Genomic DNA, 26826 nt, shown 5'->3' with positions numbered 1-26826 from the left:
ATCCTGGATTTGCTGTATTTCAATGTAGCTAATTAAATGTACTATGCAAAAAGTGAGGTATAGAACTTCTCAGTCATCTATTCCTCATCTCCAGGGTTGTTCCATGGACTAACCTTGTTGGCACATGCCACAACAGGTGGAGGCACAGAATTTGAAAAGAGATAAGGTCTTGCCCGTTGTCTAAGAAGTGTGATGAGTTCTTTGGGTCCAGTGGTATAACCTCCAGCAGCACCACCAAGAGCTTTGCCCAGGGTGCTATTAATGATGTCCACTCTTCCAGGGGGTAAATTAAAATGCTCCTCTGTTCCTCTGTAAGCAGGAAAGAAAAATTCTAAGTTCCCATACTTTTTAAAAGGTTAGGTCTCTCTTAGCTATCAATATAGATATATATAAAGTTATCCCTAAGGGTAGGGTTGAAAGAATACTTCCCACGCATTCCCCGCATGTCGTAGAAGGCGACTAAAGGGGATGGGAGCGGGGGCCTGGAAACCCTCCCCTCCATATATTTTAAGTTTCTAAAAGGGGAAACAGAAGAAGGAGTCATATGGGGAGTGTTCATCCTCCTCGAAAGCTCAGATTGGAGTGTCTAAATGTATGTGGATTTAACCAAGATGATAAATATGGAGAGATAGGTAATATGTTTGAGGAAAGGAACCTGGATATTTTAGCTCTGAGTGAAATGAAGCTCAAGGGTAAAGGGGAAGAGTGGTTTGGGAATGTTTTCGGAGTAAAGTCAGGGGTTGGTGAGAGAACAAGATCAAAGGAAGGAGTAGCACTACTACTGAAACAGGAGTTGTGGGATTATGTGATAGAATGTAAGAAAGTAAACTCTAGATTGCTACAGGTAAAACTGAAAGTGGATGGAGAGAGATGGGTGATTATTGGTGCCATATGCACCTGGGCATGAGAAGAAAGATCATGAGAGGCAAGTGTTTTGGGAGCAGCTGAGTGAGTGTGTTAGCAGTTTTTATGCACGAGACCAGGTTACAGTGATGGGTGATTTGAATGCACAGGTAAGTAATGTGGCAGTTGAGGGAATAATTGGTGTACATGGGGTGTTCATTGTTGTAAATGGAAATGGTGAAGAACTTGTAGATTTGTGTGCTAAAAAGGACTGGTGATTGGGAGTACCTGGTTTAAAAAGAGATATATATATATATAAGTATATGTATGTAAGTAGGAGAGATGGCCAGAGAGTGTTATTGGATCATGTGTTAACTGATAGGTGCGTGAAAGAGAGACTTTTGGATGTTAATCTGCTGAGAGGGGCAACTGGAGGGACGTCTGATCATTACCGTGTGGAGGTGAAGTTGAAGACTTGTACAGGTTTTCAGAAATGAAGAGAAAATGTTGGGGTGAAGAGAGTGGTGAGAGTAAGTGAGCTTGGAAAGGAGATTTGTGTGAGGAAGTACCAGGAGAGATTGAGTGCAGAATGGAAAAAGTGACAGCAAAGGACGTAAGGTTAGTGGGGGAGGAATGGGATGTAATTAGGGAAACAGTGATGGCTTGCGCAAAAGATGCCTGTGGCATGAGAAGCATGGGAGGTGGGCAGATAAGAAAGGGTAGTGAGTGATGGGACGAAATAAGATTATTAGTGAAAGAGAAGAGAGAGGCATTTGGACGATTTTTGCAGGGAAATAGTGCAAATGACTGGGAGATGTATAAAAGAAAGAGACAGGAGGGCAAGAGAAAGGTGCAAGAGGTGAAAAAGAGGGCAAATGAGAGTTGGAGTGAGAGAGTATCGTTAAATTTTAGGGAGAATAAAAAGATGTTTTTGGAAGGAGGTAAATAAAGTGAGTAAGACAAGAGAAAAAATGGGAACATCGGTGAAGGGGGCTAATGGGGAGGTAATAACAATTAGTGGTGATGTGAGGAGATGGAGTGAGTATTTTGAAGGTTTGTTGAATGTGTTAGATGACAGAGTGGCAGATATAGGGTGTTTAGGTCGAGGTGGTGTGCAAAGTGAGAGGGGTCAGGGAGAAAGGTATGGTAAACAAAGAAGAGGTAGTGAAAGCTTTGCGGAAGATGAATGCCGGGAAGACGGCAAGTTCGGATGGTACTGCAGTGGGATTTATTAAAAAAAAGGGGGTGAATGTGTTGTTGACTGGTTGGTGGGGATATCCATTGTATGTATGGTTCATGGTGCCTGAGGATTGGCAGAATGGATGCATTGTGCCATTGTACAAAGGCAAAGGGGATAAAGGTGAGTGTTCAAATTACAGAGGTATAAATTTGTTGAGTATTCCTGGGAAATTGTATGGGAGGGTATTGAATGAGAGGGTGAAGGCATGTACAGAGCATCAGATTGGGGAAGAACAGTGTGGTTTCAGAAGTGGTAGAGGAGGTGTGGATCAGGTGTTTCTGGAGAAGGTATATGATAAGAGTTAATAGGGATGCTCTATGGAAGGTATTAAGAGTATATGGTGTGGGAGGCAAGTTGCTAGAAGCAGAAAAGTTTTTATCGAGGATGTAAGGCATGTGTACGAGTAGGAAGAGAGGAAAGTGACTGGTTCCCAGTGAATGTCGGTTTGCAGCAGGAGTGCATGATGTCTTCATGGTTGTTTAATTTGTTTATGGATGGGGTTGTTAGGGAGGTGAATGCAAGGGTTTTGGAGAGAGGGGCAAGTATGCAGTCTGTTGTGGATGAGAGGGCTTGGGGAGTGAGTCAGTTGTTGTTTGCTGATGATACAGCGCTGGTGGCTGATTCGTGTGAGAAACTGCAGAGGCTGGTGACTGAATCTGGTTGTGTGAAAGAAGAAAGCTGAGAGTAAATGTGAGTAAGAGCAAGGTTATTAGGTACAGTAGGGTTGAGGGACAAGTCAATTGGGAGGTAAGTTTGAATGGAGAAAAACTGGAGGGAGTGAAGTGTTTTGGATATCTGGGAGTGGATTTAACAGCGGATGGAACCATGGATGCGAAAGTGAGTCACAGGGTGGGGTAGGGCCTGAAGGTTCTGGGAGTGTCGAAGAATGTGTGGAAGGCGAGAACATTATCTTGGAAAGCAAAAATGGGTATGTTCGAAGGAATAGTGGTTCCAACAATGTTATATGGCTGCGAGGCGTGGGCTATAGATAAGGTTGTGCGGAGGAGGGTGGATGTGTCGGAAACGAGATGTTTGATGACAATATGTGGTGTGAGGTGGTTTGATATAGAGTAAGCAATGAAAGGGTAAGAGAGATGTGTGGTAATAAAAAGAGTGTGTTTGAGAGAGCCAGAAGAGGGTGTATCAAAATGGTTTGGTCACATGGAAAGAATGAGTAAGGAAAGATTGACAAAGAGAATATATGTGTCAGAGGTGGAGGGAACGAGGAGAAGTAGGAGACCAAATTGGAGGTGGAAGGATGGAGTGAAAAAGATTTTGAGTGATCAGGGACTGAACATGCAGGAGGGTGAAAGGCGTGCAAGGAATAGAGTGAATTGGAACGATGTGGTATACCGGGGTCAACGTGCTGTCAATGGATTGAACCAGGGCATGTGAAGAATCTGGGGTAAACCATAGAAAGTTTTGTGGGGCCTGGATGTGGAAATGGAGCTGTGGTTGTGGTGCATTACACATGACAGCTAGAGACTGAGTGTGAACGAATCTGGCCTTTGTTGTCTTTTCCTAACGCTACCTCGCATGCACGCGGGGGGAGGAGGGTGCCATCTCATGTGTGGCAGGGTGGCGGCAGGAATGGATGAAAGCAGCATGTGCGAATATGCACACGTGTATATATGCATATGTCTGTGTATGTATGTATACATTGAAATGTATAGGTATGTACATGTGCGTGAGTGGGCGTTTATGTATATACATGTGTATGTGGGTGGGATGGGCCATTCTTTTGTCTGTTTCCTTGCACTACCTCGCAAATGCGGGAGACAGTGACAAAGTATAATAAATAAATAAATAAAATATATGTTGTTTCATATGTGGTGGGGTGGCAATGGGAATGGATGAAGGCAGCAAGTATGAGTATGTACATGTGCATATATGTATATGTCTGTGTATGTATATGTATGTATGCATGGTAATATACAGGTATGTATATGTGCGTGTGCAGGCTTTATATATATGCATGTGTATGTGTGTTGTTGGGTCATTCTTTCGTCTGTTTCCTTGCGCTACCTTGCTGACGTGGGAGACAGCAACAAAGTATGATAAAAATAAAATCATTCCTTTTACTTATTATACTTAACTGCCGTTTCCCGCATCACTGAGGTAGTGCCCGGAAACATATGAAGAATAGCCCATCCACACATAAACAGCCTATATCATAAAATTCAAAATCTTATGAAACATAAATTTTACTTATATAACTGAATATTTCATTGCTTTAACATGCAATATATATTCAATAACAGTAAACTTCATATAACCATTGTCTTAATCAATCAATACTGCCTTCAGGTTCAAATTTAATGAATGTTTTGAGAACCATAACTAACCTTCCAGTAGCACCAAAGAATCCTGTAGCATGGCACTCATCAATAAAAACTAATGCATTGTATTTGTCAGCAAGATTACACATTTCCGCTAAAGGAGCCACGTTACCATCCATACTGAACACGCCATCTGTTGCTATGACTTTCATGCGGGCCTCATCTTTGCATTCTTGGAGCTTGGTCTCAAGGTCTACAGAAAAAATAATGTTGCTGTTTCTTATTACAAAGTAAACATTAGACTACAATGCTGTTGTTTCTTATCACAAAGTTAACATTAGACTATCTTATGAAAGACTTTGAAATAAATCCATATTTGAAAAGACATCATACAAGGAAATTATATTAATGAGAGGAGGGTAGTGAAAAAGAGTGAGTTTGGAAAAGAGACATGTAAAGAAATATCAGGATAGACTGGGTATAGAACTGGCAAAAGTGGCAAGTAAATGAAGCAAGAGGAGTGGATGAAGAATGGGAGATATTTTGGGAAGCAGTGATGGCATGTACAAGAGATGTGCATCACATGTGGAAGATGGGATGCACGCAAGAGAGAAAGGGTAGCGAGTGGTGGAATGACGAAGTAGAGTTGCTAGTGGAAAAGGACATGAGTGGGTGGAGGAGTGGATGAAGAATGGGAGATATTTTGGGAAGCAGTGATGGCATGTACAAGAGATGTGCATCACATGTGGAAGATGGGATGCACGCAAGAGAGAAAGGGTAGCGAGTGGTGGAATGACGAAGTAGAGTTGCTAGTGGAAAAGGACATGTGTGGGTGGTAATTACAGGGAAGGACAAATGACTGGGAGATGTATAGTTGATACTTACAAGTAAGGAAGGAGTGTAAATGAATGGGAGGTGTACAAGAGAAAGCAGCAGGTGAAGAGAAAGACGCAAGAGTTGAAAAAGAGGCAAATGACAGTTGGGGTGAGTGAATATCAGTGAAATTCAGGGAGAATACGATATTTTGAAAGGAGGTTAATAGTGCTAGTACAAGTGAGTATTCTGAGGGAATGATGAATGTGTTTGATGATTAGGGTGGCAGATGTAGGTTGTTTGGGTAAGGGAGGTGCGTGAAATGAGAGTCACAGAAAAACGTTTGGTGAAGAGAGGAGAGGTGATGAAAGTAATGTGTACGATGAAGTGTGGAAAGGCAGCTAGAGTGGATGGTGTTGCAGTTCAATCTCTTAAGAAAGGTGACTGAGCTGTTGATTGGTTAGAATATTTAGTGTATATATACATATATCTTCTTTTTTTTTTTTTTTTTTTTGCCGCTGTCTCCCTCGTTTGCGAGGTAGCGCAAGGAAACAGACGAAAGAAATGGCCCAACCCACCCCCATACACATGTATATACATACGTCCACACATGCAAATATACATACCTACACAGCTTTCCATGGTTTACCCCAGACGCTTCACATGCCCTGATTCAATCCACTGACAGTACGTCAACCCCGGTATACTACATCGATCCAATTCACTCTATTCCTTGCCCTCCATTCACCCTCCTGCATGTTCAGGCCCTGATCACACAAAATCTTTTTCACTCCATCTTTCCACCTCCAATTTGGTCTCCCACTTCTCCTCGTTCCCTCCACCTCAGACACATATATCCTCTTGGTCAATCTTTCCTCACTCATTCTCTCCATGTGACCAAACCATTTCAAAACACCCTCTTCTGCTCTCTCAACCACGCTCTTTTTATTTCCACACATCTCTCTTACCCTTACGTTACTTACTCGATCAAACCACCTCACACCACACATTGTCCTCAAACATCTCATTTCCAGCACATCCATCCTCCTGCGCACAACTCTATCCATAGCCCACGCCTCGCAACCATACAACATTGTTGGAACCACTATTCCTTCAAACATACCCATTTTTGCTTTCCGAGATAATGTTCTCGACTTCCAAACATTCTTCAAGGCTCCCAGGATTTTTGCCCCCTCCCCCACCCTATGATCCACTTCCGCTTCCATGGTTCCATCCGCTGCCAGATCCACTCCCAGATATCTAAAACACTTTACTTCCTCCAGTTTTTCTCCATTCAAACTTACCTCCCAATTGACTTGACCCTCAACCCTACTGTACCTAATTACCTTGCTCTTATTCACATTTACTCTTAACTTTCTTCTTTCACACACTTTACCAAACTCAGTCACCAGCTTCTGCAGTTTCTCACATGAATCAGCCACCAGCGCTGTATCATCAGCGAACAACAACTGACTCACTTCCCAAGCTCTCTCATCCCCAACAGACTTCATACTTGCCCCTCTTTCCAAAACTCTTGCATTCACCTCCCTAACAACCCCATCCATAAACAAATTAAACAACCATGGAGACATCACACACCCCTGCCGCAAACCTACATTCACTGAGAACCAATCACTTTCCTCTCTTCCTACACGTACACATGCCTTACATCCTTGGTAAAAACTTTTCACTGCTTCTAACAACTTGCCTCCCACACCATATATTCTTAATACCTTCCACAGAGCATCTCTATCAACTCTACCATATGCCTTCTCCAGATCCATAAATGCTACATATAAATCCATTTGCTTTTCTAAGTATTTCTCACATACATTCTTCAAAGCAAACACCTGTATTTTTTAACTTTCTAAAATGGGAAACAGAAGAAGGAGTCACGCGGGGAGTGCTCATCCTCCTCGAAGGCTCAGACTGGGGTGTCTAAATGTGTGTGGATGTAACCAAGATGTGAAAAAAGGAGATAGGTAGTATGTTTGAGGAAAGGAACCTCGATGTTTTGGCTCTGAGTGAAACGAAGCTCAAGGGTAAAGGGGAAGAGTGGTTTGGGAATGTCTTGGGAGTAAAGTCAGGGGTTAGTGAGAGGACAAGAGCAAGGGAAGGAGTAGCAGTACTCCTGAAACAGGAGTTGTGGGAGTATGTGATAGAATGTAAGAAAGTAAATTCTCGATTAATATGGGTAAAACTGAAAGTTGATGGAGAGAGATGGGTGATTATTGGTGCATATGCACCTGGGCATGAGAAGAAAGATCATGAGAGGCAAGTGTTTTGGGAGCAGCTGAATGAGTGTGTTAGTGGTTTTGATGCACGAGACCGGGTCATAGTGATGGGTGATTTGAATGCAAAGGTGAGTAATGTGGCAGTTGAGGGAATAATTGGTATACATGGGGTGTCCAGTGTTGTAAATGGAAATGGTGAAAAGCTTGCAGATTTATGTGCTGAAAAATGACTGGTGATTGGGAATACCTGATTTAAAAAGCGAGATATACATAAGTATACGTATGTAAGTAGGAGAGGTGGCCAGAGAGCGTTATTGGATTACGTGTTAATTGACAGGCGCGCAAAAGAGAGACTTTTGGATGTTAATGTGCTGAGAGGTGCAACTGGAGGGATGTCTGATCATTATCTTGTGGAGGCTAAGGTGAAGATTTGTATGGGTTTTCAGAAAAGAAGAGTGAATGTTGGGGTGAAGAGTGTGGTGAGAGTAAGTGAGCTTGGGAAGGAGACTTGTGTGAGGAAGTACCAGGAGAGACTGAGTACAGAATGGAAAAAGGTGAGAACAATGGAAGTAAGGGGAATGGGGGAGGAACGGGATGTATTTAGGGAATCAGTGATGGATTGCGCAAAAGATGCTTGTGGCATGAGAAGAGTGGGAGGTGGGTTGATTAGAAAGGGTAGTGAGTGGTGGGATGAAGAAGTAAGATTATTAGTGAAAGAGAAGAGAGAGGCATTTGGACGATTTTTGCAGGGAAAAAATGCAATTGAGTGGGAGATGTATAAAAGAAAGAGGCAGGAGGTCAAGAGAAAGGTGCAAGAGGTGAAAAAGAGGGCAAATGAGAGTTGGGGTGAGAGAGTATCATTAAATTTTAGGGAGAATAAAAAGATGTTCTGGAAGGAGGTAAATAAAGTGCGTAAGACAAAGGAGCAAATGGGAACTTCAGAGAAGGGCGCAAATGGGGAGGTGATAACAAGTGGTGGTGATGTGAGAAGGAGATGGAGTGAGTATTTTGAAGGTTTGTTGAATGTGTTTGATGATAAAGTGGCAGATATAGGGTGTTTTGGTCGAGGTGGTGTGCAAAGTGAGAGGGTTAGGGAAAATGATTTGGTAAACAGAGAAGAGGTAGTAAAAGCTTTGCGGAAGATGAAAGCCGGCAAGGCAGCAGGTTTGGATGGTATTGCAGAGGAATTTATCAAAAAAGGGGGTGACTGTATTATTGACTGGTTGGTAAGGTTATTTAATGTATGTATGACTCATGGTGAGGTGCCTGAGGATTGGCGGAATGCGTGCATAGTGCCATTGTACAAAGGCAAAGGGGATAAGAGTGAGTGCTCAAATCACAGAGGTATAAGTTTGTTGAGTATTCCTGGTAAATTATATGGGAGGGTATTGATTGAGAGGGTGAAGGCATGTACAGAGCATCAGATTGGGGAAGAGCAGTGTGGTTTCAGAAGTGGTAGAGGATACATATATCTATTTATCTATTTATTATACTTTGTCGCTGTAAGAAAGTAAACTCTAGATTGATATGAGTAAAGTTGAAAGTAGAAGGACAGAGATGGGTGATTATTGGTGCGTATGCACATAGGCATGAGAAGAAAGATCGTGAGAGGCAAGTGTTTTGGGAGCAGCTGAGTGAGAGTGTTAGCAGCTTTGATGCACGAGACTGGGTTATAGCGATGGGTGATTTGAATGCAAAGGTGAGTAATGTGGCAGTTGAGGGTATAACTGGTGTACATGGGGCGTTCAGTGTTGTAAATGGAAATGGTGAAGAGCTTGTAGATTTGTGTGCTGAAAAGGGAATGGTGATTGGGAATACCTGGTTAAAAAAGAGATATACATAAGTATACATATGTAAGTAGGAGAGATGGTCAGAGAGCATTACTGGATTACGTGTTAACTAATAGGCATGTGAAAGAGAGACTTTTGGATGTTAATGTGCTGAGAGGGGCAACTGGAGGGATGTCTGATCATTATCTTGTGGAGGTGAAGGTGAAGATTTGTAGAGATTTTCAGAAAAGAAGAGAGAATGTTGGGGCAAAGAGAGTGATGAGAGAGAGTGGTGAGAGTAAGTGAGCTTGGAAAGGAGACTTGTGTGAGGAAGTACCAAGAGAGATTGAGAGCAGAATGGAAAAAGATGAGAGCACATGATGTAAGGGGAGTGGGGGAGGAATGGGATGTATTTAGGGAAGCACTGATGGCTTGCCTTGCGCAAAAGATGCCAGTGGCATGAGAAAGGTCGGAGGTGGGCAGATTAGAGAGGGTAGTGAGTGGTGGGATGATGAAGTAAGGTTGTAAGTGAAAGAGAAGAGACAGGCATTGGACGACTTTTGCAGGGAAATAGTGCAAATGACTAGGAGATGTATAAAAGAAAGAGGTGGGAGGTCAAGAGAAAGTGCAAAAGGTGAAAAAGAGGGCAAATGAGAGTTGGAGTGAGAGCATCATTAAATTCTAGGGAGAATAAAAAGATGTTTTGGAAGGAGGTAAATAAAGTGCATAAGACATAAGAACAAAAGGGAACATCAGTGAAGGGGGATAATGGGGAGGTAATAACAAGAAGTGGTGAAGTGAGAAGGAGTTGGACAGAGTACTTTGAAGGTTTGTTGAATGTGTTTGATGGTAGAGTGTTTTGGTCGAGGTGGTGTGAGAAGTGAGAGCATCAGGGAGAATGATTTGGTAAACAGAGATAAGGTAGCGAAAGCTTTGTGGAAGATGAAAGCCAGCAAGGTGGTGGGTTTGAATGGTACTAAAGTGGAATCTATAAAAAGAAGGGGGTGATTGTTGTTGACTGGTTGGTGGAGATATTCAATGTATGAACGAGGCCTTTGTTGCCTTTTCCTAGCACTACCTTACGCATGCACGGAGGGGGGGGTGCCATTTCATGTGTGGTGGGGTTGTAATGGGATGGATGAAGGCAGCAAGTATGAATATGTACATGTGTATATATATGTCTGTGTATGTATATGTATGTATATGTTAAAATGTATAGGTATGTATATATGCGTGTGTAGGTGTGTATGTAAATACATGTGTATGTGGGTGGGTTGGGCCATTCTTTCATCTGTTTCCTTGTGCTACCTCACTGACATGGGAGATGACGATTAAGTATATCAAAAAAAAATAATCATATATGGATCATGGTGAGGAGCCTGAGAATTAGCAGAAAGCATATATAGGGCTATTGTATAAAGTGGAAAAGACAAATGTGTGTTCAAACTACATAAGTTTGCTAAGTGCACCTGCTAAGTTCTATCGCACACTGGCAATTGAAAGTGTCATGATATACGCAGAGCATCAGACTGAGAAGGAATAATGTGGTTTCCTTCACAGTCATCTTGTCATTCTATGTAGCCTTCACAGGCTTTGCAGATGTTCTCCCTACATTGTAGGACTTAAAAGCAGATGTCATCCCTAGTCCACTGACTGGATTAATGTAGTGTTGGACAGAAGAAAAACTACATTTATGTTCTCACAAATGTCTTGTATTGTGGGTAAATGGCCAGGGGCATTACTGATAAGAATGAGAATCTTCAAACTTATATTTTCTTTCACACAATACTCCTTCAGCTCTATCTGGAACTTTGTAGCAAAATTATCACAGAAAACTATGCCTGTTATCTACCCCTTCAGATTAGAATAATAATAATAGACATGCAAATACTGCTTCATGTATCTTTTACAACCCCTGGAATTTTCTGAATTGTAGACCATTAATGATTTAAGCTGCAGTCACCTAGCAGTCAGCATCCCCCCCACCCAAAACAGCATGAAGTGATCCTTGGCAGCACTGATTCCTGGTTTCATCTTCTTTTCAAGGGAAATGTACATTCTCAAAGGCATTCTCTTTCACGATAATATGGTCTTGTCCATACTGAAAATTTGCTTGCGAGCATAATTTCCTTCCTAAGTAATAATCTTACCCAATAATATATAGCAGCACAAAGTACTATAGCACTCAAAGGCTACATACTGTATCCACACAATGTGTATAAGTGCTTCTCGCACAGCACTGGAGACATTATACCACTGCACTGTCTGCCTGATAATGGTCGTGTTATTCCAAACTTACATAAATAAAAAAAAAAGATGTTAATGGACCATGAATGTTATTCTAAAAATGGTGAAAATCAATGAAACATAAATTGATAGGTCCCTATCCCAACTTTCACTCTCATGTCCATCAAGAAACAATCTGACTTTCTACCTGCTACCTCTCTCATCATGTTTATTAACATCCTGTAACCTCTCCTCTGCACACTTGTCAATCATCATTGAAACCATTGATGCTTAATGATCCTGCTTCCTCACTCATCTATGTATATCTATGTATACACCTTTACAAAGATTAACATTAAAATAACATACCTTGCATATTCTTGTGCTGGTACCTAAGCTTACGGGCCTTGCAAAGTCGAATGCCATCAATTATTGAGGCATGATTTAATTCATCAGAGAGTACAGCATCCTCAGGTGTAAGTAATATTTCAAATAGTCCAGCATTGGCATCAAAGCAAGAGGCATATAATATTGCATCATCACGACCATGAAATCTTGCTATTTTCTCTTCCAAATCCTGTAATAATAAAGATTCAAATACACTAAGAAAAATACTGTTTCAGAGCCTTTGAACTTTACTACATGTATGATCTGTGTAATTATTTGGTTTTCAGGATGAAAGTGGTAAAAAGATATTAAATTCTGCAACACTAATGGTGCTGTAACTGCTTTTGAAAAAAGAAAAAACTAGGCCACAACATCTCTGCCCTACTTACACAAGTGTTTTTGAAAGTGCTCAATAAAAAAGTTATTTCACTGAGCAAGTTGTACTTTCCTTTTCATCTGAAATAACCATCAGTATAACACTCACTGGATGTGTGTTCAAAACAATTAATTTTAATCTTTGTTTGCTCTTTCATGTCTTAGCAAGGAAGACATGAAAATAAAGGCCTCACTTATATCCAATCAGTAATTGTTTAGAACAATGCACTGAAACCAGAGCTTACAATCCACAGCCAAGCCTCAGACTAACTCTGTGTTTCCCACATCACTTCATATGTTTTGCTTCAGTCCATGGACAGCATGTCACTCCCTATAAGCATTGTCCTAATTTTCTCTATCCCATGCATGCCTTTCACATCCTAAATGTGCAGGCTCTGCACCTCATAGCCTTTTTATCTTTCCATCAACTTGGTCTTCCCCTCCTACTTGAGATTACAAGAAGCTTACCAAGGAAAATATTAAACATGAATATGCTAAGATGAATCACAAACAATTCCAGAAAAGACTTGTCAACCTAACTGAAATATGGATGAATGAGAAAATCAAAAGCAAAGCTGATTCTAAAGGATATGAGACATTTAAAGTTGACAAGAGACAAAATCAGGCAAAGTGATTTTGCAATTTAAGCCAACTAAGTTTCAACAATGCATGTCAATAGTAAGCAAAAAAGTTAACCAGATACTGAATCTATTTCACAAGATATGTAAATCACAAACAATAAACATTCCAGCCATAAACACTAGTAACAATGTTACTTACAAATCACCCAAAACAGAAATGGAAGAGTTCAATAAAGTATTAAAAAAAATTGAAAAGATATTAAAGAATACAAACAGGTCAGAAACAACAATAACTTGGTCAAGTACCTTTAATTCTTATCTTATAAAATAGAAAAAAACGAATGGTTTACAATATGGATGATGATTCAAAATTCCAACATGATAACAAAGCATTAGCAGATGAATGAGAACAATTAAACAAACTACTGACCATATGTGACATTCAATTAACTCCAATCACACTTAGGCCGACGAAATTTATTATTTCCAAATGATATAACACTTATCATGGACACTGAAGATACTAATATGAGTATTCCAGATCATAACATTATGGAACGGTCTACAAACAGTTGCTCCATTTATATCTTTGCATCCTTACTTGACAAAGTCAAGTCAAAAGCAGTCCAACTTATCAACTCTCCTAGGCTAACTCCGAAGCTTGATCCACTTGCCTTGTACAATGTCCTCCTTAATATAGACATCACTATGGGTTTTACTCTCAAAAGATAGCTGCTTGCTTGCCTCCACCACCAGCTAGACCAGACAATGACTGGCAAGATGCTGTGTCGTGACATCACTGTGTGGCCATTGGCAACTTAAGGATGAGCCAGTTTGATAATAAATTGTTGCTTTCCCCACACTGCAGTTTTGAAAGTCTACCTTTTCATGTCTTTCCTATAACTATGACCTGGCACATCTTAAAACAGGTGTTTCACTTCCTTTAATATTCATAAATACTTTCCCTTGCCTCTTCTTTTTCCCTTTCATTCACCCCTGGGAGAGCAAAAATGGTCATGTTTAAAGGAACAGCAGTTCCAACAATACTATATGGTTGTGAGGCATGGGCTATAGATACGGAGGAGGGTGGATACGTTGGAAATGAAATATTAGAGGATTAAATGTGGTGTGAGCTGGTTTGATCGAGTAAGCAATGAAAGGGTAGCAGAGATGTGTGGAAACAAAAAGAGTGGTTGAGAGAGCAGAAGAGGGTGTGTTGAAATGGTTTGGACATATAGAGAGAATGAGAGGAAAGACTGACAATGAGGATATAAGTGTCAAGGTGGAGGGAACAAGGAGAAGCGGGAGACCAAATTGGAGGTGGAAGGATGGAGTGAAAAAGATTTTGAGCAATCAGGGCCTGAACATACAGGAGGATGAAAGACGTGCAAGGAATAGAGTGAATTGGAATGATGTGGTATACTGGGGTCAACATGCTGCCAATAGATTGAACTAGGGCATGTGAAGGATCTGGGGTAAACCATGGAAAGGTCTGTGGGGCCTGGATGTGTTAAGGGAGCTGTGGTTTCAGTATTACACATGACAGCTAGAGACTGAGTGTGAAGGAATGTGGCCTCTTTTGTCCTTTCCAGGATGTGTGGCAGGGTGGCAATAGGAATGGACGAATGCAGCAAGTATGAATAAGTATGTGTATATATGTATATGCCTGTGTGTGTATATGTATGTATATGTTGAAATGTATATGCATGTATATGTGCATGTGTTAGCATTTATGTATAAATATGTGTATGTGGGTAGTTAGTTCTTTCTTCGTCTGTTTTCCTTGCACTACCTCCCTGATGCGGGAAACATACATATTATTACATATATAAGTGTCATCCAGGCCCCACAAAACTCTCCATGGTTTGCCCCAGATGCTTTGCAAGCCCTGGTTCAATCCATTGACAGCACGTTAACCCTGGTATACCACATCGTTCCAATTCACTCTATTCTTTGCATGCTTTTCACCCTCCTGTATGTTCAGGCCCCGATCGCTTAAAATCTTTTTCACTCCATCCTTCCACCTCCAATTTGGTCTCCAACTTCTCGTTCCCTCTACCTCTGACACATATATCATCTTTGTCACTCTTTCCTCACTCATTCTCTCCATGTGACCAAACCATTTCAATACACCCTCTTCTGCTCTCTCAACCACACATCTCTCTTACCCTTTCATTACTTACTCGATCAAACCACCTCACACCACATATTGTCCTCAAACACCTCATTTCCAACACATCCACCCTCCTCCGCACATGCCTCACAACCATATAATATTGTTGGAACCACTATTCCTTCAAACATACCCATTTTTGCTTTCCAAGATAACGTTCTCGCCTTCCACACATTCTTCAACGCTTCCAGAACCTTCACCCCCTCCCCCACCCTCTGACTCACTTCCACTTCCATGGTTCCATCCGCTGCTAAATCCACTCCTAGATATCTAAAACACTTCACTTCCTCCAGTTTTTCTCCATTCAAACTTACCTCCCAACTGACTTGTCCCTCAACCCTACTGAACCTAATAATCTTACTCTTATTCACATTTACTCTCAACTTTCTTCTTTCACACACTTTACCAAACTCAGTCACCAGCTTCTGCAGTTTCTCACCTGAATCAGCCACCAGCGCTGTATCATCAGTGAACAACAACTGACTCACTTCCCAAGCCCTCTCATCCACAACAGACTGCAGACCTGCCCCTCTCTCCAAAACTCTTGCATTCACCACCCTATCAACCCCATCCATAAAAAAATTAAACAACCATGGAGACATCACGCATCCCTGCTGCAAACCGACAATCACCGGGAATCAATCACTTTCCTCTCTTCCTAATTGTACACATGCCTTACATCCTTGATAAAAGCTTTTCACCGCTTCTAGCAACTTACTTCCCACACCATATACTCTTAATACCTTCCACAGAGCATCTCTATCAACTCTTATCATATGCCTTCTCCAGATCCATAAATGCTACATACAAATCCATCTGCTTTTCTAAGTATTTCTCACACACATTCTTCAAAGCAAACACCTGATCCACACATCCTCTCTTCTGAAACCACACTGCTCCTCCCCAATCTGGTGCCCTGTACATGCCTTCACCCTCTCAATCAATACCCTCCCATATAATTTCCCAGTAATACTCAACAAACTTATACCTCTGAAATTTGAACACTCACCTTTATCCCCTGTGCCTTTGTACAATGGCAATTTACATGCATTTTGCCAATCCTCAGGCACTTCACCATGAACCATACACATATTGAATATCCTCACCCACCAGTCAACAACACAGTCATCCCATTTTTAATAAATTCCACAGCAATACCATCCAAACCCACCGCATTGCCGGCTTTCATCTTCCACAAAGCTTTCACTACCTCTTCTCTGTTTACCAAATCATTCTCCCTGAACCTCTCGCCTCGCACACCACCTCAACCAAAACACCCTATATCTCCCACTCTATCATCAAACACATTCAACAAACCTTCAAAATACTAACTCCATCTCCCTGTGGTTGAGTGTGGTTGACAGAGCAGAAGAGGGTGTATCAAAATGGTTTTGTCCCATGGAGAGGATAAGCGAGGAAAGATTGACAGAGAGGATATAAGTGTCAGAGGTGGAGGGAATGAGATGTGGGAAACCAAATTGGAGGTGGAAGGATGGAGTGAAAAAGATTTTGTGCAATTGGGGCCTGAACATGCAGGAGGGTGAAAGGCATGCAAGGAATGGAGTGAACTGGAACGATGTGGTATACCGGGGTCGACATGCTGTCAATGGACTGAAACAGGGCATGTGAAGCGTCCTGGGTAATCCATGGAAAGTTTGTGGGGCCTGGATGTGGAAAGGAAGCTGAGGTTTCAGTGCATTAAAATGACAGCTAGAGACTGAGTGTGCACGAACGTGGCCTTTCTTGTATTTTCTTAGTGCTATCTCATGCGCAGGCGGGGGGAGGGGGTGCCATTTCATGTGTGGCAGGGTGGCAACAGGATCCATTCAGATAAAATCCTGACTAACTATTCAGCAGCACAGCCATCCCCTTCATAAGATATCTCACCATAATCCTAACCACTCCAGTCACTTTGCAAAATTCATCTTATGCAAGATTTGCACCACCTCTCTTCACCAAACCAATTACCATGACTGATATTTCAGTAAAATGCAGTAATGAAACCAAGACCATTGTTGCACACTGAAATCTTTTAGTTAACGCTTTACCAACATACTCACCATGTGAATGTCCTGTGTACCACAAATAAAACGGACAGAAGAGAGTCCTGCTCCATACTTGTCGAGTGCATCCTTCCCTGCTCGAATAACTTCTGGATGGCTCTGAGGAAGAAAACATTATAAACAATTAGGTTTATAAGATATGCAAAATCAATTTTTATTTCAAACCTACCTAAATCTCCTACCTTAGCAAGGTAGCCTTAAGGAAACAAATTAATAATGGCCTTACTTGCAAACTTTCAGTCTCTATCTATTGTGTTAATGCACCAAAACCAGAGCACAACATAGGTAACCAAACCACAAATACCACTCCACAGTCTATCTCTTCTGTTCATCTGTCCTGATTCAGCCCAATGAAAGTACAATACCCCTCATACATTATAATTATACAATTCCTTAGTTCTGCTTTACCAGACTTCCCTTGCATTACATTAAATTGCAAGAGAAAAATCACTTTGGCTAGGCTGTATCACTGTCACTTGACAAAAAATAGTTTTGTCAAAGAATTTCTTGTTTCAAAGGACTCCATTCTGTCCCTGCTGCTTATCAAATGTAGTGCAGTCTTTGAGCTGCAGGAGCCCCTGGAAAGGTTGCCCTGGGTAATATTAGGTCCCTTTCTGGGATAATAATAACAAAAAAACAGTACAATTCAATTCATTTCATCTAATGCACGCCATTCACTCTCTTGAATGTACAGGCACAAAAACCCCAAAGCATCCTTCACTATATCCTTCTACTCCCTCTTCAGTCACCAATTCACAAAGAAACCAAACTGCTGCCAAAATAACTGACCAGTCAACTCAACACTGTAAATATTTAAAGTATTAAATAAGTGATGAAAAAACTCATTGTGAATCATCTTTCACACTAACCCATAAATGAGGGACAGCACAGCACTGGACAATGTAAAAGCATACAAACACATCTACTAGTTTACTATAACAGCATAAATGAAACATAAATGAATGGGAAAAGAAAAGACTTCGTTAAACTTGATTTTGCAAAATTACTTGATAAACTATGAAGTATATACTAATAAAGAAAGTGGCAGATCAAAATATAAAAGGAAAAACAGGAAAATGTATCAAAGAACTTCTAACAAATAGATGTTCTTTCAGGTGTACCAGAATGAAGAGTACTAGCTTCAATACTCCTCAAAATTATGATAGCAGGCATAAAAAAGGTAATAAGAGAGAATATAGTCAGATATTCTGCAAATGACATGAGAGTAAGCAAAGCAGTGGAAAATGATGATCATGAAAAACTGCTAAGAGATTTGGATATCATATATTAAAAGGGTAGAAGCGAACCTAACAGGTTTGAATGAAAACAAATATGAGCAAATGAAAAATGGGACAATCAACAATATTTCACCATCTACATACAGATACTGTACGGGAAAAGAAATGGATACTGATACAAATTCTAATGATTTGAGAATACACCAAAAACTTGAATATAAGTAATGCATCAATGAGATAATGTGGCATGATAGATAATTTATTCTATATAGTATTCATAATCACCCCAGGACCAATTTCTATGATAAATATTCATAATCACCCTAAGACCAATTTCTATGATAAAGTCTTGGTATTACCCATTACGTCTTTCTAAAGAATTCAGCTGCCTAAGGTTGTGCCACTCCTAAAAAGTAACAAGTCATAAGTTCCATGACTAGACTGTATACCTAGTGAACAAAGCCTCACAAAAGGCAATTTTTCACTTGCAGTGTTCTGTTATGGGACCATTCTTTTCATGATCTATGTAAGTGACTTGCCTACAGGTATGGACTCCCACTTAATTACGCAAAGGTCATAGGGGAAAGAAGTAAAGAGGATTGCATATACTCACAGATTTTGAAGCTGGTCTTATACATGGCTGATGAAATCCAACCCAACTAAATATAAAGTCATAAGGATACAACAAACTGAAAGAAGGCCTCAATATGATAATTACCTAGCAAGGAATAAGCTTTGGTATTCTATGTGCTGGAAGGACCTGGGGGTCATCATCCCTAACCTGTTACCTGAGTCCCACATTACAGGAATAGTTAAAGAGACATGCCATCTGCTGGCAAATGTTAGAATAGCAAGCTGTTGATATATCCTACATAAGATCTAAAATAAAAAGTGCCTCAAAAGTTTGGTTACTGCATCTAAAGAAGTGCAAAGAGCTAAATGAGAAGGTCCAGAGAAAGGCAACAAAGATGGTACCAGCATTAAGTGAGTTACAGGAAAATCCTAAACCTTTAATCTTGCACCCCTTGAAGGAGAGAAGAGTGCAAGGTGACCTAATCAAAACCTTTTAAGTTTTTCAACCAAATTGATGACATAAACAATAAACAGCTCTTTGAAAAAAGAAGGGACAGGACAAGCAGAGGACATAACATGAAATCAAGCAAATAACTTGTTCAAAAAGATGTAAAAAAGTACCATTACAGTATAAAGTCGCAGATGAACGGAATAAAATTACTAAAGACATGGTTAGTGCAGACAGCATATGTAAATCAAAGAACCTGTTTGACAATGAAGAATGTTCAGGAGATGGGGCCCCAAGAGTGTAAAACTCCCTCCCCGTAGAGTACAAACAGATGAATAAAAGTAATCAATGCTACCTTGCTCACTAGGGAAATGACCCACACAAAAGTAAAAGACAAGTAACATATAAGAGCTGAGCTTATAAAGACTGATAAAATATGGAACTATCTTAAAATATATTATCAACACATCAATACATCACCAGATTTTGATGTTGACTCTGAATTCATATACTGAAGGAAACAATAATAATGACCATGATTCCACTGCCAGTAAGAGAGCTGGGTCTCCGTTCCAGGTAATTATGAGCTACTGAAAACTGACGAGTAGCTCACTCCATCTTAGAACTATCAATCTGCTAAATAACTATTTGGATGCAAACTGATGTACTAATGCAGAATGTTCATATGTGGGGAAGGGTGATTTACATTTACAAAAGCTACTTAGAACTAAAATACAGAAACAAATATACTAATAGTTGGTAGGCTGCCACTAACCAAACAGGTACATAACCATTACCACCAGCCTGGGTATTGGGAGGGTTAGTGACTTCTGTGTAGAAAGCCAACACTTCAGTAGTTGTCAAGTGGCACTCCTTTGACTCAGGTAACTGTCTTTTCTTTCTGCCTTACCAACACATGGACTGCCGGCATTCTGCCCACAAATGTACAATCTCGCATTGTCAGAGATAATAAATGACAACACTCAACTCACACAACTCATTCTTCGTATGTCTAAATTTTCCTGTGGTGAGTAATATGTGCTGGCCCTGCCTTATGGCAAAACAGTAGGATTAATACATAGAAGTAGTAAGTAGGAACATTAGGTAGAGATAGTAGGTAAGAATATTAGGAGGGAACATTAGGTAAATTAGCAGTTGGAACATTTGGTAGATTGATCGGGTAGGAGTCAGAAAGAACGTTAGGTAAGAGCCTCTGGAAATACTCCTCAAGAGCAGCCCTCTACCAGTGGCCTGTTAAGGGTGAGGTACTAAAAGCAAAGAATGGCAATGGAGTTCACCAGTTATGGAGACTCTTTTGCTGTGGCCACCTCCTTGAGGGAGTTCCCAGAGGTAACAGGCATCAGAGATAGATAGATAGATATATAGATAGCAAATATTGAAGCAGAAGATAGAGAATAAACAAAAACTTTACTTACTGAAAGACCAAGGTAATTATTGGAGCAGAAGTTAAGAATTCCAGACTCCTTTCCTTGAACTCTGATTTTTACTGCTTGTTTACTGGTGATGACACGTTCAGTCTTCCATGTGCCTGCTTCCCTGATGCCTTCTAGTTCACCCTCCAGGATATCCCGACAAGCAGCCTGCGCATGGCTCAAACGGACTCCTGTTTGGCAACACTTCAAGTAGCCTGGCCCTGCAATGTTACTTCACATGAGTTTTAATAAGAGTTGTGCTTCACTTTCTATGTGGCTATCAGCATATATGTTCCTTTTTTTCATATCCATCGTTTCCCACGTCAATGAGAAAGCGCTAGGAGCTGACAAAGATAGGCCACATTCACTCATCTATTCTCATGCAGTCATGTGCAATGCTTTAAAGCCACAGCCCCCTATCCCATGGGTACCTTTCACTCATTTGCATATTCAGGACCCAACCACTCAAAATGTTTTTCACTCCACCCTTATATCTCCAGTCTAGTCTCTCTATCTCTCCCCAAAACTTCTGACACATGCCTTACACTAAAAAAAAGTTCTCACTACTTCTTGTTGCTTTTCTCCCACACAATACATTCATAAGACCTTCCACAAGGAATCTCTGTCAATCCTGTTATATGCTTTCTCTAAATCCAAAAATGCCACATACAAATCCTTGTTTCTCTAAGTATTTCTTGCACATTCTTTAAAGCAAACATCTGATCCACACATCCTCCAACACTCCTAAAACCACAGTGTTCCTCCGCAATCTGATGTTCTGTATATGCCTTCATCCCCTTAATCACCACTCTCCCATACAACACTCACTGTTTGCCATGGTTGCTTTCTATCATTTCCAAATCTTTGGGACCACACCTGACTAAGGCTGGTCTGAAGTTCAGTGCCTCTTCTTGGTTTCCTTTCTTATACACAGAAATGATGCGTAACTATGCTCAATCCCTTAGCAATTTGTCTTTCTCCAGTGATATCTTGAACAGTATTTTAAGAGATTTGTCTAATGCATCTTCAAACGTCTTCAGCACATATGATGAAATTTCATCAGGACCATGAGTTTTATATGGGTCTAGACCTTTTTAGTATTCTGTAAGTATCCACCAACTACCAGGAAGAAATAAAAACCTTGCCCCTACTTCATTTTTCTGCAACATCTGCTCACAGATCCCACCCCAAAGAAATATAACACTGAAAAATAGTCACAATGAAATAACTAGGTAGCTTTAAATGACTACAAACAGTTTCAACATATTGCAAGACCCTTCATGTCCATGATACAAATACCTTAAAGAAAATAGAGCATTTACTTCCAAATTACCCAGCACTCTGCCCACAGAGGCATATAAATAGCAATACTTCAGGATATGTGGCCCTTAATGGTGAATATCACTAGGTTCCTGAGTGCTGCATGTAAAGTGTGAGAAAGAAGAAAGTTGAGAGTAAATGTGAATAAGAGCAAGGTTATTAAATTCAGTAGGCTTGAGGGACAAGCTAATTGGGAGGTAAGCTTAAACGGAGAAAACCTCGAGGAAGTGAAGTGTTTATGATAGCTGAAGGTGGATTTAGCAACGGATGGAACCATGAAAGCGGAAGTGAGCAACAGGATGGGGGAGGGGGCGAAGGTTCTAGGAGCGTTGAAAAATTTGTGGAAGGCGAGAACATTATCTCGGAGCAAAAATGGGTATGTTTGAAGGACTAGGGGTTCCAACAATGTTATATGGTTGCGAGGCATGGGCTATATATAAGGTTGTGCGGAGGGTGGATGTGTTGGAAATGAGATGTTTGAGGACAATATGTGGCGAGAGGTGGTTTGATCGAGTAAGTACTGAAAGGGTAAGAGAGATGTGTGGTAATAAAAGAGAAAAAGAGTGTGGTTGAGAGAGCAGAAGAGGGTGTTTTGAAATGGTTTGGCCAGAGAGAATGACTGAGGGAAGATTGAAAAAGAGGATATATATATGTGTATATATATATATATATATATATATATATATATATATATATATATATATATATATATGAGAGAGACAGAGAGATGTAACCCTTACCTCTTCTAATGATAAATGCTGCCATCTCTGACGATGGATGCGGGTCCTGCACCTTTCCGCCTAGCACGAGGTATCTCCACGTCTCTCCCGCTTCTTTTGAGGCGAGGCTTCAAATATCACTACGTATTCGTACAGCCAACACTATCTTAAATGAACTCTAAACAATATCAAAAATATTTCCAACAGCTGAAATATGAGAAATGGTGATCATTCCTCAGCCAGAGCTGAAGAAGACTGGAGAGAGCTCCTGCGGAAGATTTCGCCTCTAGCGATACTTATCTAATATGGCCGGAGTGCAAACTCCCAAACATTTTCCTATATCTATACATACACATATACAAGAGTATACATATACAAGAGTATACACATGTTAAACATGGCTCTAAATACACTTTAATACAAGGGAAAATATATAATTTCATGTATGACTGGTTGGTTGGTTACCCTATGTAACGAAAAATTAAAATTCGCAGTGTTTGTGACGCCCGACTGCTCGACCAATGGGAGTCTTGGCTGAATCGGGCATGTGCCAACCACACTCGGCCAAAAATACTTGAGTGGACGTCGTTTTTTCAGGTAATGCCACATTGTTTGGCAACGCTCTTATACATGCATTCATATTAGTGCAAATGTAGACTAATATATATATCCTGTATCTTCATGCGTTCTAAGGAAAACACAAGTTACACAGCGTTCACTATTCAACGCTTTAATAGTATACTAAGACGTTCCATGGAAACCAGCAAGTTCCATCAAACAATCACACTTCAGCGCTAAAATAGTAAACTTGCAATCCTTGACTATCAAATACTGATGACTAGCGTTGGTATGATTTGGAGTATCTGCATACTCGAATAAGCATATAAACTTGTAAACAGGGCATATAAATCTGTCACAGTAATACAAGGAAAGGTCTGTGGGGTCTGACGGTTGATAGGGGGCTGTGGTTTCGGCAAATAACTAAAGACAAAGAATGAATAAATGTACGCAAATGAGGCTAACAAGAAAAATGGCGAGCATATATATATATATAAATATATATATATATATATATATGTGTGCTTACGTCAACACGATGCCAAGGTGAATGACACCACAGACGGTTTCGTAACTTCCATTCCCAAAAAATAGAAGGCCGATATCCACATGAAACTAGTGAATGTCTACGTCACTAACGCAGGTAGACCAAACATACAAGATTGCATTTAACTGGCATCTCTCATCCTCACAGAAACACGGTGGATCATACTCGCATCACATCCAGTACATTGCTCTCGAGCACACTCTCCTTATTACAAGAGCGTTCTCTTTTTTTTTTTTTTTTCATTTGAACCACCTCAATATATATATTGTTCTCTTTCATTTCCGACACGTTCACCCTCCGCAATTCGAGCCAATGCCTCACAATCTTACAACATCGTTGGAACTACAGTACCTTCAACCATATATATATATATATATATATATATATATATATATATATAATTTGCGTGTTCGTGTAATTAAGTAGAAATATATAGGGTTGTTCAAAAACCTTTCCTGTTTAAATGCAATGAATAACAGTAAAAAAACGGCCAATGACATTCACGTGTCTACAGTCTTTTTTGTGGCTTGGGGAACAGCACCTGTATACCATGACAAGCTTGCGCGAGTGTGTCCCAAGGTATGTCCATATGATGATGTTTCTTGTTAATATGGCCTACAACATACGGTCAATAAAATCCAGAGCTCTTTACGTGTAACCAACACTTTGAGGATTACTTGACAAACGCTCACAGAACATAGCTAGACGTCATGAAAACTGCAAGTCGCCGTACTAGGCCAATCTACGTCTTTTTTGACGCTGCTCGCATTATTCCTTCCCTTCGTACTTCACAAAAATACAGTATTAAATCAGACATATCAACACACACACACACACATACAGAAACATGCAGAGAAAAGGTGACCTTCCAGTGTGTACCGCAATAATGACAGTCTGTGCAACCTGACAAAAAAAAAAAAAAAAAAAAACTGCCCCAGGTATCACGATCATTTCTCCACACACCACCACCAACTGCCTCGGCTCTCCAAGCCGTCTCACATTTGGCACTATGCATGTGTATACTGTATGTCTACACTGAGGAATACACACTTTAATGTATAAAATTAATGTGTGTATTTCCTAGACGTAGTTGTTCGTGGTAGGCAAATACAGTGCGAGCACATTAATAGAGCAAAATGGTATACAACACGAAACCACTTTGTTCAAGTAATAATAAAACTGACAAATTGGCACATGAATATATCAACAGACTGATAACTAGTACTACAGTAACAAACTCAATGGCATGTGAAGCGTCTGGGGTAAACCATGGAAAGGTTTGTGGGGCCTGGATATGGAAAGGGAGCTGTGGTTTCGGCGCATTATACATGACAGCTAGAGACTGAGTGTGAACGAATGTGGCCTTGACTTTTCCGAGCGTTACCTCCAGCGCGTGCGGGGGGAGGGTGTTGTCATTTCATGTGTGGCGGGGTGGAGAAGGAAATGAATAAAGGCAGCAAGTATGAATTATGTACATGTGTATGTGGGTGGGTTGGGCCAATCTTTCGTCTGTTTCCTTGCGCTACCTCGCTAACGCGGGAGATCTCGACCAAGTGTAATGAACATATATATTTATTTATATATTTTGCTTTGTCGCTGTCTCCCGCGTTAGCGAGGTAGCGCAAGGAAACAGACGAAAGAATGGCCCAACCCGCCCACATACACATGTATATACATACACGTCCACACACGCAAATATACATACCTATACATCTCAATGTACACATATATATACACACACAGACATATACATATATACACATGTACATAATTCATACTGTCTGCCTTTATTTGTTCCCATCGCCACCTCGCCACACATGGAATAACAACCCCCTCCCCCCTCATGTGTGCGAGGTAGCGCTAGGAAAAGACACCAAAGGCCCCATTCGTTCACACTCAGTCTCTACCTGTCATGTAATAATGCACCGAAACCACAGCTCCCTTTCCACATCCAGGCCCCACACATGGTTTACCCCAGACGCTTCACATGCCCTGGTTCAATCCATTGACAGCACGTCGACCCCGGTATACCACATCGTTCCAATTCACTCTCTTCCTTGCACGCCTTTCACCCTCCTGCATGTTCAGGCCCCAATCACTCAAAATCCTTTTCATTCCATCTCTCCACCTCCAATTTGGTCTCCCACTTCTCGTTCCCTCCACCTCTGACACATATATCCTCTTGGTCAATCTTTCCTCACTCATTCTCTCCATGTGACCAAACCATTTCAAAACACCCTCTTCTGCTCTCTCAACCACACTCTTTTTATTTCCACACATCTCTCTCACCCTTACATTACTTCCTCGATCAAACCACCTCACACCACATATTGTCCTCAAACATCTCATTTCCAGTACATCCACCCTCCTGCGCACAACTCTATCCATAGCCCACGCCTCGCAACCATACAACATTGTTGGAACCACTATTCCTTCAAACATACCCATTTTTGCTTTCCGAGATAATGTTCTCGACTTCCAAACATTCTTCAAGGCTCCCAGAATTTTCGCCCCCTCCCCCACCCTATGATTCACTTCCGCTTCCATGGTTCCATCCGCTGCCAGATCCACTCCCAGATATCTAAAACACTTTACTTCCTCCAGTTTTTCTCCATTCAAACTTACCTCCCAAATGACTTGTCCCTCAACCCTACTGTACCTAATAACCTTGCTCTTACTCACATTTACTCTTACCTTTCTTCTTTCACACACTTTACCAAACTCAGTCACCAGCTTATGCAGTTTCTTACATGAATAAGCCACCAGCGCTGTATCATCAGCGAACAACAACTGACTCACTTCCCAAGCTCTCTCATCCACAACAGACTGCATACTTGCCCCTCTTTCCAAAACTCTTGCATTCACCTCCCTAACAACCCCATCCATAAACAAATTAAACAACCATGGAGACATCACACACCCCTGCCGCAAACCTACATTCACTGAGAACCAATCACTTTCCTCTCTTCCTACACGTACACATGCCTTACATCCTCGATAAAAACTT

General features: G+C 40.8%; 1 protein-coding gene across 1 annotated transcript in view; it reads right to left on the bottom strand.

Moving 5' to 3' along the window:
• Gcat (Glycine C-acetyltransferase) overlaps positions 1-25791 on the bottom strand; it is a 41569-nt gene extending 15778 nt beyond the window's left edge. Inside the window, exons 1-6 of the mRNA XM_071670733.1 lie at positions 22736-25791; positions 20679-20896; positions 16981-17082; positions 11774-11981; positions 4429-4615; positions 114-309 (exon numbers count right to left, since the gene is read on the bottom strand). Of these exons, the coding sequence (XP_071526834.1) occupies positions 114-309; positions 4429-4615; positions 11774-11981; positions 16981-17082; positions 20679-20896; positions 22736-22760 (936 nt within the window). The 5' untranslated portion in view covers positions 22761-25791. The remainder of the gene's footprint in view (positions 1-113; positions 310-4428; positions 4616-11773; positions 11982-16980; positions 17083-20678; positions 20897-22735) is intronic.
• Positions 25792-26826: the final 1035 nt, after the last annotated feature.

This window comes from Panulirus ornatus, chromosome 15, assembly GCF_036320965.1.
Source record: "Panulirus ornatus isolate Po-2019 chromosome 15, ASM3632096v1, whole genome shotgun sequence".
In the NCBI taxonomy this organism is placed as follows: Eukaryota; Metazoa; Arthropoda; class Malacostraca; order Decapoda; family Palinuridae; genus Panulirus; species Panulirus ornatus.
This window is presented reverse-complemented; position numbering and strand designations above follow the sequence as displayed.